Source organism: Varroa destructor, unplaced genomic scaffold (assembly GCF_002443255.2).
Source record: "Varroa destructor unplaced genomic scaffold, Vdes_3.0 BEIS01000007.1, whole genome shotgun sequence".
Taxonomy (NCBI): domain Eukaryota; kingdom Metazoa; phylum Arthropoda; class Arachnida; order Mesostigmata; family Varroidae; genus Varroa; species Varroa destructor.
The window spans coordinates 38213685-38228737 of record NW_019211460.1 but is presented as its reverse complement, the minus strand read 5'-3'; the positions used below and the strand labels follow the sequence as shown (position 1 = coordinate 38228737).

The 15053-nt window shown below is 42.0% G+C and overlaps 2 protein-coding genes across 8 annotated transcripts in view; one reads left to right on the top strand and one right to left on the bottom strand.

Annotated features, from left to right (window-relative positions):
- The window catches only part of LOC111254632 (uncharacterized), a 160445-nt gene that overhangs the window by 23942 nt on the left and 121450 nt on the right, over positions 1-15053 (top strand). The window contains exons 3-4 of one of the 2 annotated variants that reach the window (XR_015317477.1): positions 8357-12082; positions 13372-13504. The exons of the other annotated variant lie outside the window; for it this stretch is intronic. The gene's annotated coding sequence lies outside the window, so the exon portion shown is untranslated. Of the gene's footprint in view, positions 1-8356; positions 12083-13371; positions 13505-15053 lie in introns of those variants that run through there. 2 annotated transcript variants of the gene reach the window in all.
- The window catches only part of Nckx30C (solute carrier family 24 member Nckx30C), a 129499-nt gene that overhangs the window by 30873 nt on the left and 83573 nt on the right, over positions 1-15053 (bottom strand). For 3 of the 6 annotated variants that reach the window (XM_086975397.1, XM_086975395.1, XM_086975398.1), the window contains 2 exons: positions 13382-13568; positions 2828-2923 (listed from right to left, as the gene is read on the bottom strand). In XM_086975397.1, the coding sequence (XP_086831523.1) occupies positions 2828-2923; positions 13382-13568 (283 nt within the window). Of the gene's footprint in view, positions 1-231; positions 251-458; positions 745-2706; positions 2924-13381; positions 13569-15053 lie in introns of those variants that run through there. The other 3 variants (XR_015317475.1, XR_015317474.1, XM_086975396.1) reach the window with 3 other exon arrangements.

Here is a 15053-nt window from a genome sequence, read left to right as displayed (position 1 = left end):
TGAGGCTACATCATAGAAAGCTTATGTATCTAATGTCAGTTGCATTTTCTTATCGATAAGTAGAAGTATTTGTCCTCGGTAGAGTCGATTTCGGTGTTGTCGGGCTGATTCTCTGCACTATTATCCTCTTTTTTTTTTTATAAACGGTGCAGTTTAACGCACACGTGCCTTTTTTTGGGCAACGTATACCTAGCGGCAGAGAACTGGAAGCGCAGCGTTTACCGCTACACAGGACGAAAACCAATGAAGCCTGGAAAGCGGCGAACAAAACCAATAGACTCATCGTTACCTATTTTGCAATACACGGCTTTCAGTGCCTCCCATAAGATACGCTGGGCTTTCATTTGCCAAACGCTACGTGCATTGGTACGGTATATGGCGGAGTACGCTTCAGCTACTATGCGATGTCATATGTTGCAATACCTTTGCTGGGCAATCCCTCAAATTGACCACGTCCGTTTACACATTTTCAAACATTAGCTTCATACGTTCATGTAACGAAATTGTGTTTTTTGTATACATTTATTATGATATGGCATTTGAATAACATTTTTTTTCGACCGCGAAACAAAATACGTCCTTGTTTGCTACGCTCTGCTAACATATCCGGACCGCTACGAGCGCGTGTTGGCGGGCGAGGCCATACCGCGACGTCACCACGCCACGGTCAATGGCTGCTTACCTCTGCCCGGCGCGTCGCGAAGGCCAGCTTTGTTGCTGCTGCTGGCCGACTGCACACTCGAGCTGTGAAGAAGACAAGAGAAGCAATAGAAGTCGCGTTTGCTCTAGCATGGATAGCTAAAATTGATGGTTGTTAACGTGTGCCCGTCCTTTCTTTTCACTGCACCGAATATACGTAATTTCTGTTCCAAAACCCCGCAGCTGTCTTTCGTGTGGCGTGCGTCCGGTACTGGACAAAAGGGACAGGGAAAAATCTCCTCCTTAAGAGAGTTTGAAAGTGCCTGCCTCAGGAAAAATTTCATGTCTTGCTTTAAACCTTGTTGCGAGTTAGGTGCAAGTCTTATCTTAACGCGAAGTTGTGCGATTGAGGCACTCGGCCTGATCCTGGTGTATGTTCCATATATACTTTACTACAAACAATTTACTGATTACATATTCAGTATACTGTAATACAAGGGAAGGTGAATATATCAAATACTTGATTTTTTTTGTTCAAAGCTCGTTACAAATGCGGAAAATCTTGAAGTTAACTTTCAGCGATATCGTATTGGAAATAAGGTTTTTTTTCCAACTATCTCGCTATTGTAACTGCCAACAAAGTCATGGAGGTTGAAAAGCCGCCAGAAACAATCACAAACTATAGCTTACTTGCAAATTGCATCCTATTGAATTAGCGTCGCAATAATATGAAAAGTTTCTGAGCTAAGAACTACCTGCGGAGCAGAAGTTCCCCGAGCACCAGTTGCTGTAAAGAGATATTAACAATACGAAAGAACACCGTAACAAGTAAGTGCCACTTACTTTCTATTTATCTTACGCTAACTGCATCTTTCAAATCCACCACTTTTTAAATACCCCGTCCTGCCTTTTTTTTTTTTAACTTTTTAAAATTCACAGGTCTCGCGCTTTGGTAGAAAAGGGATTCTTTACTCGGATATTACGCTGTTCCTGATTATGGCAGATATAATTTCATAAGTTGCATCAGCCGGTCGGGTAATCGATTTACTGGTTATGTGAAATATTGCTAACGTATACGAGAGCCACACTTTAAAGTAAGGTCTGTGAAGGACAGGCCAGACCCCTTTCTCGATGCCTCAGCAATACCAGCCACTGTAGTTGTATAGTAGTAAACAGTGATACCTGTTCTTACTTGCTGAGGTCTTCTTTTGATGTCGTGTCTCGTTCGTTGCAAGAGCGAACCTTTGCCCCTCAGCGGTTTCCGTTCCACAGCTACATACATCTCTCTGTCGAAATTGGCGACGGCAGGCTGGCGGCCGTCGTATTCTTCGAGCTCAGACATCGCACCGCGACTTGCTCGTTCAAACGGATCGTACTTTATTCACGAGCAGTCATTGCCGCCGACATCTTCTGCAATAGGTGTGACTGGCTTGTTTGCGATAGTGAAAATAATCTCGGCCGTTCACACCGTTTCTTTCAAGGCTTTCAGACCTTCAAAACACTCTAACAACGTGAATAGTAAGCCATTTCTGTGGCCGTTGCAGCTTCCACATGGTCCCGTTTAGAAGTAGAGACAAGCGAAAGGTGTTCACTGACCAGTGGCAAAAGGGGTTTCGCCGTAGAGGAGAGTAGGACAAATTGGAACGAGACGAGCCTGCAATCATCACTGGCGGTAACGCAGTTTTTATGCCACTTTTAGCGCTGCCAGTGACGCCGCGTCAACAGGCCCCGGTGTTTAAAATCGACGACTTGACATCGTACATCAGCGTCCAGCAGAAAAATTGGCCAGAGAAAAGGTTGCTGGCACCACGAGATAAGCTTCATTTAAGTGATGTAAACAATAAACATATCAGCGTCAAAAGTATACAATACTATGTACACTTATACTATATATAAGTTAAAAAAAAAGAACACTTTATTTGGTAAGTTGAGGACGTTGCGTGCTGCTTAACACGCGCATAGTATAACTGTTTTCTGATCGCGTTATAGTTTAGATCGCTTAAGACGTTCGCGAATCGATCATGCTAACAGCTAATTATATCGGCCCAAGTAGTAGAAATAGCTAACCTGAGTGGATATTTTCTGCGTTGCGGTGTATCAGTATGACTCAATTCGATGTACTAATAATAATAATATCATTATCAGAACGTATGTAACGTTTCGGCGGCATGACAGCGCTCCGTCGTACCATCGATAGAGAACGTGAAAAAGGTGGATAGGCAGGTGCGGATCGGAGGGCGCCGCTGTTCTTCGATTCGTGTGAACCAAGAAAATGAGCCAGCAACTGAAACAAAAACAGGAACTTTTTAACAGAACCATTGATAAAACCGTAGAAGATTATTCTATGGATGTGTCGTGTCAAATCATGCAGTCAGCGTATCGGCTAACCGATCGGCCGCGAAAATATGGCGGTCAATTTTTCTAAACCATGTCAACAGCGTTTTGATGGCTGGCACGGTGTGCCGAAGGCTGGCGGACACTCATCAGGATCTGACTAATTAATCCCTATCCCAGCTACAAGAATCGTGCTGAAATCATGCGCTGATCATTCGGTGCCGTCTTCTACTGAACTCGTCTTACTTAATTGATTCCCTGTTGGTCGGCCACCCTCGGGCTCGTTTGCCATTGTTAATTCGCTTCTTGGTAAGTCGGCGGCTTAGCTGCTACCTGTTATATGCTCCGCTTTTTCCGATCGGTCCAATAGCGCCGTTTGCGTCCGCACCTGCAGAATGCTGATGTATCTATTTCCGATCAATTGAAAAGTTTAACGCGTTCAATTTGAATAGCGGGCCTATACATATTACGTTAGGCACCTGCCAGATGAAATAAGCGTTGCCTTATTTTTAGTTTAATTGCTTCCTGGATGTGTGAACTTTCGTGCAGCAAACGTTGGCAAGCTTGAGAAATTGCCTTAAAACCGTTGTTAATGTGAATCAGTCTGACCAGTAATTAAAGTGTAATGTGTGTATATATTTTTGTCAGCTCTATATCGATTTTTCCGGAGCTATTAAGCTAGTGGAAACATTTGGATCAGATTTAAACTATGCGCCATGTGCTGATGAAACATGGTAAATAGCGACAGTGGGTGATGATTACCCACGACGATGAACTGATTAAGTGTTAGCAGGTGATAATGAGCTTGCAGGTAAAGATATTGTTTAATGCTAAAGGTCGGCTCTTAGAGATCAGTGTTTGTTATTCAAAGGCGAGAAAGCGAATGAAATTAGTCGAAGATCTGTGGAGGCAAGAAGGTCTTCAGCGACTCAACAGTTTGTTCCCGGCGCAATCGTCCTAGGAACGAAAGTTGGTAGCTTGAAGCCTGCGGAAGAGGTGACTGTTGTGCGGGACTACGAAGAGAAGAATGAATAGCCAGGCCCGCGGCAGCTTTTAAGCGAAATAGAGCATAGATAACGCTGACTAAGTTAGATAACTAGTGAAACTCTGTCGATACTTTACCGGCCATTGGTGAACGATGTCTGTAGAAGTGGTGTATCAGACTATAGCAGCAAAACCCCTGTCGTATCAGTATGGCATTTCTCTAATTACATTGAAAATACTTATGATGTAGCACAAAAGCAAAGAATGGTTTCCTTACGAGCTGAGTCTAAGACTCATCAAAATGCGTGTGCTTTAGTAGAAGGCTCATTTGTGAAACTGTTTCTAGTGGCCATAGACGAGACATGGGTCTTCATCTTATCTAGATTTAGGTCTGTGTGACTTCTATGCCTGAAGGAGCTAGTATTGCGCATCCTATCCTTGATACTGATAAACAAACCATCGGTACTAAGATCAGCAATGGCAGTAGAAAAGACAGGTGCGTAACTGTTCAACAATTCTCAAAGCGCTGGCCTTTGTGTGAGGCTAATAAAAAGGAGTACATCTAACATATTCTAAAACATTGTACATCGTCTACCTTGCATAGTTTCGAAATATTTCGGTTTTTCGATCCGTTATATAGCTCTGAGCATCCTAACACACATTATCGTAAAAGAGTATTGGTATCTCAATACCCTTTCGACGATTTTTTTTAATCGACTAAGCTACAAAGATTAATAAGCTTCATACGAGCTTGTAGCTTTCAACGAATGGATTATGTATATTGATTTATATAGAGGCAAAATTAGGATTATGCCATTCAAACCTAATTTCACAGAATGTACGTGACCTAGTATATTTCATTTTCTCTATTAACAGGAAAGCTAAGAGGTTTTCTAGGCACATATACGCGAAAAAGGCAGTACGGGACTAAATATAGAGTTAATGTGCCCTTTATTTGATCGGTGTTGTCTTCTATTGATCGGTGAAATCAATCATATGCAAATGTAGTATTTCAAATCATTATTCACTCCTCAAAAGCTTAAAGGCACACACGACACGTAAGTAACAGTAATCGAGATAGAGAAGTATCTAGTTAAGCCGGGTTTCCAAACTATATACTCTAATATATGGATTTCTTTAGTGAATTAGTCTTGGCTTGTGAAGAAACGCTTCTTATCATTCCACGCTTGTTCTCGTGAGAAGCTGAGCAATATATACTAGCGTCTCTATTGGGTTCTTTACAATTTACGTACTTCCATTGTCCCATTTCAGCGCTGCCCAGCCCAAGTCCCAATATCACTGTGCCAGAAAAATCTTTCCTTTCGACACGCGTTTAGGTGATTTTAGGCCAAGCAGCAAGAGTGTGTAGCGTATCAGTTGTTGATTCTGTCAGTTCGGTCAAAAGGCGGCTAGCAACGTTTTAGTCTAAATTTGTATGTGGAAAACCTAAAAGAGTAGGCCAAAAGTATTCATCGATTTATTGACCTTCAAATGAAGCTGTAATAGACAACTTACTGTTAAAGCTAATAATAACAAATTTCTAAACACAACCAAAGACCTGTCAGACCTCCTTGAATTTATCATACATAAATAAGTGCATTTGGCTAAGTTGAGTCAAAATGTTAACTTCTATCCGCTCATTTTCGTGTATCCATTACTCATAAATGTCGGCTTCATTTCCATGCCTTTATGATCTGCTAGCTGTGATCTATCGATATATTTGGCATATGAGACACTCTTGACCGGATCTGTCATCAATTATGGTACCATGATCATATGGCGACGCGCTGCTGACGAAAATACTAAGAGCAACGTTAGCATAAACTCTAGATGAGATGAAGAAAAAAAGTATTAATGATCGAAGCAACTTCTTACGCGTTGTGGTTCTACTCCCTATCTCGCTTTCTCCATAAAAGTTCAGTCGAAAAATGTCGCCCATATTCAGACGCCATTTTTACGTGAGCTGTAGAGCTGGCTGTAAGGCTGTAGATTTCATGTAACGTTTATTCCACCGCCTGTTGAAGGAATCCTCTTGCTATGGTCTTCAGCCCGGCTTCTAGTTCACGGCCTGTCTGCTGCCTGCGATTTGTCCGAGATCAGCGACAATGTAGCATCGACGCCACCCTGAAGCACTACTAGACAGTAGGTTTTGAGTCTTATCGAAAGACCTCGAAGTTATAATGCCGACAATCATTCCGAACAACAGGTCCAGTCACAATAATGCGCGATTCAACCTCCACTTCGTCCCACGTCTAGCGTCCTTTGCGCGTGTGATGGATGTGCTTCTAATATATGGCAAAATATGGCCCGACACTAGCTATCCACACGCCGGACTCTACTAACTCTACTAATTCTAACTCGAATGATGGATGCTCGCCGGTCACGAATACATGCCAACAGAACTTAACAATGACATCTGCGAGACACGAAGACATGCTGGAAGGCACGATACTGCACAGAGCACGGGATGGGGCTTGGTAAGCTGCTGCTTTTACTATGAACACCAGTAATACTTTTATTATTATTGTTGCAGCGATATTTTGCAGCGGTACGTATCCGTCTCATCAGCGCGACATGGAAAGCCGCGATGTCCTGTTTCGTAATCGTCAGTGCGACGGGGCCAACGAAATGCAGGAAAAGCGTTAAATAGAATAGCAGATCGTAGATCTTAAATTTCGAAACTACGGTACCCTCTTGCCAAGGACAGTCATGCATAATAGTATAAAAGTAGACTAAGATAATTACGAAAGCATTTAAAAAGGGATAGCTTATGACCAACCTACAATGAATACAATAGCAAATTGATTGATTCGTTAATTAGGGCAATGCGAAGCCTAAAAGACAGTGACAACGTCGGCCTGCACGGTGACCATTTCTCACCGCAATAGACGCTGAACCTTGGGTGGTCGTTGACGTCTCTCGCTGTTTCGGTGATCGACTGGACTGAACTGATGTATGTTGTTTTGCACATATTCGGTAGATCTGGATTTTTTTAGCTGCCACGATCCTAGCGAATGTCAAAAAATGATACTTAGCAAATGGTTAACGTGAGAATACCTTTGCAAAACCGCCAAGTATTTAAGAGGCTCGTTCTAAATGTGTCAGCCTTGAACAGATTGTGGTGGTAAATCCTTTTCAAACTCATCGTTTAGGTGGATGGCTTTGCTTAGTAACATCCTGACGTTCTTCTCATAGACGTCATGACGTAATTCAGTGTGAGCCTCTTTTACAAGGAAGGCTGTAATTGGTGAGGGTGACACTTGCCTTTCCACCTGCCACTGAAACATATGTCTCATAATCTATTGAAACAATTTCCTTTTCAAATCCGTGAAGAGTATGCGTCTATACAAGCCGCAAAAGTCTTGTTGAATATAAATGGTCGTATTCGTTACCGTACAAATTGTTTAAAGTACGGAAAAGGAACGCTCATAAGCTTAGAACATATGTGCATCAGCAAGTTTGACAAAAGGTTCGAGCAGTGGGAAGCATCTTATCTGTGACTTTAGCCTTTAAAACGCTACTTACGCAAGCATCGATTAATGGTCTCGGATGCTGCGTCTTTCAATGGTTGCTTTCTCACAGCTTGCACCCTCGTTTCCTCCTCTTCTGCGTCGCGTTTCTTTGTTCGCGCAATTCATTAGCTGGAAAGTTCGGGTGGGCAAAAAAAAATACGCCAGTGGGAATCTTTTCTGTTTCGGAGCTTACATAACATTGGAAGGCTAGGCTCAATTATTTCGTTATTGAGCTCACTTCCAGATTGACGGACGGTGCTCGGTGCTACATAATGCCTCTCGGCGAAAAAGAGCCCGGCGAGTTCGCTGACTTCGAGCAAATCTGGCACTGGGCAGGCATGTTGCTAGCCTGTTGGTTGCCCAACCCAGATTCTAACCTGAAAACTATGTCGAGCGAGAACGATTTTCAATTAAGAACAATGACGTCCACCACCAACGAACCGAAATTCTTCCTGCAAACAAGACGGCCGGAATTGGCTCCGGTATACATCGTGATCTTATTCTTGTACTTACCAGATTGAAACCGATTGTTCTCCGTTCCTCCCGTCGTTTCCGTCATCCATACCACTTGCTCCACCCTACGTGGTGTCCTTGCGCTCTCTCTCTCTCTTATTATTTCGGTCCTACTGCCCATTTTCGATCCTTCAAATTTTTACTCCTTATGGTAAACAAAACTACAGTTTTGTCATCACTGGGCAAAGAGAAACACAACGCCCCCGTGCAGCAGCATCTTTATTTTCGCAACATACGCCCCAGTCAGCGGCAAAAAATAGTCACTTCAGAGTCAGTGAGAGGCCGTGATCACGATCGTGTGAGAGTACGGCCAAGTAAATGTAGAAGGAGGGAGAAGAATCAGGCTACTAAGACTATTATGCTCTGGGTTGCAGGTTGCTGCTGACGCCGGTTTGCACCAACCCTTTTCAGCACGGATGTATCCGACATTTGCAGATGAAAGCATCATTCCTTTCCACTGCACAATACGATGGGGAGGGATACGCATGGAATTGAGGCAGGGGCAGAAGACCCAGATGGAAGACGCCAGCGACTAAACGACGAATGAAATAACAAATCCAAAACAACTTCTGAATACTCAAAAGGTTTTCTGAATAAGTCATAGAAAAATTCGTTACTGGCGTTGAAACCAACTGAAGTCAGATATTATTATTGCTATTTCGAGAAAAATAGTGGGAATTATTTAATTACTTGTAGCGTATCTATACGCATGACCTGTATGAGCAGGTCTATTCAACTACATGCAAGTATATTCACAAAAAGATTAAAATATAAAAAGAGAAAGAAAGAAAGAGAATTAATTATAATCATGCGGTGGTCTAATAACTGTACCGTTGTACCGACGTTTCCGTTTTAAACGTGTAATAGTTGGACGAATAAACCCGACCCAACTTATAGAAGAACGATCCTTAACAAAACTAGATTCGCTTTGGCCCAATCAACTAGCCTAGATAATATGAAAAACCATAAAAAATGCTCCAATGAAATGTTTGCTTTTAAACGCCCGTTTATTAACAAAATCAAATGTAATGGGTGCTATTAAGAAGTTAATTTCGTGTCTAAAAAAATCAATATACCTAACTCGGTAAAGGGAAAGTTTTTCCGAGAGCGTATTTTTACATTCCAAGAACTAGAACGCAGTCCCAAGGATAATCGTATGTAAAGGTCGAAGCATATCGAAGAAAGGTCAAGGACACACTTGAGTTTGCGTGAAGGCGAGTGGAACTCTTGCAATTGACTACAAACAAAAAGCAGATATTGTCGAGTTCTTTTGTTTAACGAACCCGTAGAATGAATAGCTTCGTCACAGTGAAAATGCCTGGCCGAAATGATCTTGCAGGTCGAAGCGAAGCGAACTTCTCAATTGAGAATATGTACGAGTGACTAAATTACCTCTCTAATATGCCTAGCGAGAGTCCTGCGGGAGCCTTATAAATGGCTAGGTTTCCCTGTCGATAGCTCTTCTATCCTACATTCAAGTGGCTTATCTAACTACGCAGTAATCTTTCCAACCTATAGGAATTCCACTGCAACTTATACAAGTTATTTTTCAACTATCAGCGGTGTAGGGGCATGGGAAGTGTCATTAACACGGCTATTTACAAAGATAGGCATCAATAAGGTTTCATCTACGAGTTGCAGTTCACCAGGATTTTTGACCAGCATTCAGCCTTGAGGAATACTAAGATGATTCGGTACTATCCGATGCCTAACATATTGTTCTTAATTCAAATCTGTATTCGAGGCAGCCAACCACAAAGGATCGTAGAACATCTCACCGAATCGTAAAGTAAGGCTCATTTATTAACTGGATAGCTTTTCTGTAAAACTGTAGCTTTCGTCTACAGGTCAACGAAAGCCTGTCATCATGAAAGGAAGCAACGTCCAGTCGCCTAAAACTTAGGACCATTTAATTACGATTTAATATACTGATCTGCTCAGTCACCTGGATCCCGATATAAGCACCACGACACGTGCTAATGATGTACAGAGGTATGATTTAGGGTCGACGATGGAAAATTGTTGAAACATGCAAATTTTATGAATGGATTCAATGGGCAGTTGAACTAAATTTAAGTATAGATACACTTAAAATTAGCCTGAATCTCAGCAAATTCAAAAAAGCAGTTCAGTGAACAAAATGCGTGACTTATAATAATATTAGGTATGGCGACCGCGTATCGTAGCATACGTTGGTGATAATACGTGTTTTTTTAACTCGTTACGTATGCATATTCCAATGTGGGATGAATACGGGACAGCAGGGCACTCCAAGGTGAACTTTGCATGCGTTAGGTTACCCATAAATATAAGGTTGATCTATACGGAATAGTATACAGCGAGATTCTAGAAATAATATCGGACCACGATCTTGGAATTGTTGAAGAATTGTAAAGATAGATCCTGGTTTACTACGATAGAAAACGCTTTACGACAACGATTGAGAACAGGCGCGTTTCATATGCGAGCTAAAAATGGGCCGCAAAGGGAACGAACTTTCTGTGGAGATGCTTATCTAACTATCGGCACTATTACGCATCATTAGGATAATAGTAAAATATAAAGAATATAGAAATAAAATGTAAATTAATATTAACATTTCCAGTGGCTTACGCACGGCCCGAATCTGGACATCATCGCTTCTGGTTAATTTCGCTTGTTTACGTAAATAAAATTAAGTATTTGTTATAGAAATTCAATGCAACCCTGTTTACCTTAATAGGCGTTAAAAGAGATTTCACACACAATGTGTTAGGTTAACATTTAGTAGCGTTTTTCATCCATCTTAATATAATGTGTTTCTCTGAGGTTACCTATAGGTTCTTCAAACTTCAGCAACCCGTTTCGACCTCGCTGAAATATAAATCTGTTTTTTAAATAGCATAAGCCTGGCAAAAATTGTACATTGACATTTGTTACAGTCTTTCGCAGTTATGATTTTTAACCACCTAGATAAAGCAACAGTTCAAAGAATCCTGCTTTCTTCTAGATTAAATAAGGAAAATCTATGCGATTATCATATCATCGCACCAAACAGAATAGCTCTATCTAGCCTGTGCTGCTTCTAACCTTTTGCGCTGTCAACGACCTCACCGAAATATAACGTTTGCGCCCAGGCCGAGCCTAGTGATAACAGTGTGCTCCGGTCAATATTATCAGTGGTTCGATGTCATATCTTATTCATGTCTTAATAGTCAGCAAAGTTAGACACGATGTGTCAACGTGGCTGATCGACTAAGTCCTTACTTTGCTCGAAATATTCCCCATACCGGTTACCCCCAAGTAATAACAGAAAAGTGAGCTCAGCTATCACAGACGCGGGAGTCATACTTAACCATAATAAAATAGGTGCGGTAATAAGTGTTTAAACTATCGATATTTTCTAGCAGAGTTTACATCCAAGAACGAAATATCGAACGATATAGTGTACGGTGGAAAGGTTCAAACAGTACTGTTCGTCGTTCGGTCACGAACGTCTTTTTCCCTAACCGATGCGTCTCCCACTGTTTTCCTTCCTTTGTTCTTGTCATCCGTACAGACGTGAGAAGTGGTAATATTCTTAACGCGCTTGGAAAATTTGAAGCCGCTATGATGAGTTTACGTTCCCATCCTACTTACGTCGCATATGATCATCGACAGATAGCTGCGAGTGTTCCTTTACACATTCAGTCACAACTATCGGACTGTTGACAAGGTCAATCTAGGGCGGGTCGGCTTTAAGCAGCCAACGCAGGGAGACGACTACGAAAGGCTGCAGATCAGATCGATTTCTTTCTGCTTCCTGACATAGAAGAAGCAGCAAGTTAGAAGGTGGTGCAATGCGCCCCACTTTGTCGTAACCTGAACCCTCAGTTTCTCCGGCTACTGACTGAGTTACAGCCTCGAATCGTCTCTTTCAGTCTTCCTGCCTCTCACCAGCTTCCTTAGAATAGTAGCATGCGGTGCCGTCTGCTATTGCCATATCAGCAGCTGTCGAACGATTCCTCGCATTTGCATTAATGAAGTTCCTCTCCGCTCAATGCGGTTCGCTTTGCTTTCGATCAGGGAAAGGTGCAGTACAGCAGAAAAAGCCTGCAGTCGTTGCGTCGTTAGGATAGCAGGTAAAGGCACATAACAATAAAGCCTGGATTGAAAAGCTCTTTGTCACCAGGCATATATAAAGGTACAAGTAGGTATGTACTCTGTTTACGATAAGCTTGAATTGGCTACACATTGTATGAAAAGCCCGGACTGTCCTGAAGCAGGGTGAATCCGGGACAGTTTGAACTTAATGGTGAGTAAAAGGAACTTCATCGAGTTTTACTGATATTATGATAGATGATACAATATGCTGCTATGATAAATATGCGATTGCTCATTGCAACATAAACGTTTTATAATCAGGCACCTTCAATCACTTGATGCGTTCGTTCCTTTCTCGACCTAACATTGTTCGAATCACTGTCCTAATTGACGCTTGCAATACAACTGACGTCGTTTTACCCTGTCGTAATACTGGAATCACATTATCATACTGTGTTAGCCTTGAACCTTAATAGACGAAAATGGCGAGCCACCGTTTCCCGAAGAGCGGGAAAGAATACGTCTCTTACAATCGTCAATAGATTCATGTAGCGCTCAATACCTTCTGGCAATCCCGCTTCCCTCGTGCGCAAGTGGGACCTGTTTACCGTTGATTTCTCCGCAACTTATTGCTATTTATTGTTTAACAATGAATCTCATTCATAAAATGGCTTTCTTTGTTGTAATTCCATTGTGTCAACGCGTGTAAAGCTCACATACAGACGATGACGCGATCAGTAGTCGATGACGCAAATGTGCAAGAGATAAAAAAGGCACGGCAATATGTTCCAGCGTTAGGGGGTAAAACGGGTTTCTTCTCATTTGAAAAAAGGCTAAGCGTTGAAGTTGATTCGTTGTTTTGACCTTCAGGGACCATGCGTTAAGATTACAAAGTTTAAAAATAACACTAAGGGTCATATCTATAGAAGCGTGGAGAGATGTATCTCAACCTGATCGGAATAGCTGAAATCGTATTCCAAAAGCCAAACCATTGAATTCTCGTAAACTAAGTGTACATGCTATAATTACATTGAATTGAACTTCTTAGCTATACTTATATAGATATATTGAGAGCTATGCTACGAAGAGTTCAACTTTAACAAACGGGAAGCTTCCAAATGTTAATTCCGTCCTTTTTTACCTTAAACTAGACCTACATATGCTAGTTTCGATTTTTGATTTTGGATATATTAAAAAGAACTATTTTTCTAAGAATAGATTATCAGAAACTTCAATGTACGTACGGCCTATTTGTATTAAGCATCTTCATATGTGCTGCATGTAGTCGACATTGGGTATGTGCATATTGGTGTATGTTTTGCGTAAGGTAAACTCACCGAGAAACAATCCCGCGACGTATTTGCGTTTCTCCTCTCGACGCACATCGGGGAGCGTGAGCCACAGCGGAAAGATGATCGGCGCGAGAGCCACATAGTTCAGTCGCTCGCGCCACGTGTCTGGCCACGCAATGCTCAAGGGCTTTGCCGCCTCTTCCATCGCCTCCTCGATCGTTTCTTCGCGAATCTGCTTCGTCGCAGCGCAACGCGCACACCGTACAGAACCATCGTCCATTCGATTGTCATGGCGAAAACGAAAAAATCCAGACACCACCGTAAATGCAACAAAACGAGACAACGGCGCACCGAAACCACCAGAAGGAGACACGCACCAACACCCACCGAAACCATTGAGACGTAGAAGTGAAGATCCGCGCGACAACGACATCACCATGAAGTGACAGCCGTCGTCAGCGGTAGCCCAACAGGTAACATCAAAGTAGCCGTTGTATCGGAGGGTAATTTAGTAGGCATAGATAAAGCACACCGGGGTTAATTTTAGGCACATATCGTCCATTATCATTAATTGTTGTTTAGGTCATTAATGTACAGTCCAACCAGTCACCGGATGCCAGCGTGAACACCAGCATTGCAGCGTTGCGCGCGAGTTATGTTGTGATATTAGTGACAGGAGTAATTCGATTTCAGTTGATTATCAGTAATGGCGTAAAGATTTTTCCCAAGAATAGCGTTAGCCAGAGAACAATCCATTAACACGAGACAGTGGGCACACCGAGCGTCACACAAATTGTAGGCATATATGGTTGATGAGCCACACATGCGCGTCGCGGCACATTAAAGCCGGACCACAGTGCACATCAACATATAACCCACATTATTATCACCATCACAGATCGAGGCAGCGGTTGTTTGGAGAATTCAATCGCCGATACGTCGCCGGTGTGAGTGGATCGTAGAGAACATTAGCAAGAACACCATTACCGGAACGCATACACAAATCAATAATCAAAAACAGCAAACCATACGCCCACATGAAACGAGACGAAAAAAACAGAGATGAAATAGGTTAGCACACGGTCATCGCTTAGAAGCGACGTCTGGATGGTCGGACTTTGTGTTCGTCAGACCACGTCTGGCAGATTGAAGCCACCGACCCCTTCTTCTTCTTCTTCTTGTCTCCTATAATTTATTGTGTTAAGGCTTAATAACAATAGTAATAACAAAAATTACTTTAATCGAAGGTTAAATGTGCATCTATACAGGATAGCAGTATAAATTGCTAAAAATTATATATATATATATATATATATATTTCTTGAGAAATAAACAAGTGACTTTTCGTTACTCCGTAAGGACGAACTTAGAAACTTGCTAATCTTAATTTTACGCGCTTACATAATATAGTAGCAGAAAGCCTGACCACCTTACTGGCAGGAGCTTAACTATGTATTTGATCGGATAGAGGAAGAGCCACTATTGGCTTCAAAGATTTTTTAAACGGGGGCAATATGCAACAGTTCTAAGGGAAAAGATAGCATTATTACTATCTTATGACTATCTACTAGCCAACATGCTTCCTATAGTCAATATTCATAAGCAAATAAACACAAAAACAAATTCAACGATCTCAGCCAAGATTTTTACCTAGATGAAAAGCGCATAGACGCCTTATAGCGCCGCTCTCGGCTGCCCCTACCTGTTGGCTAACTGC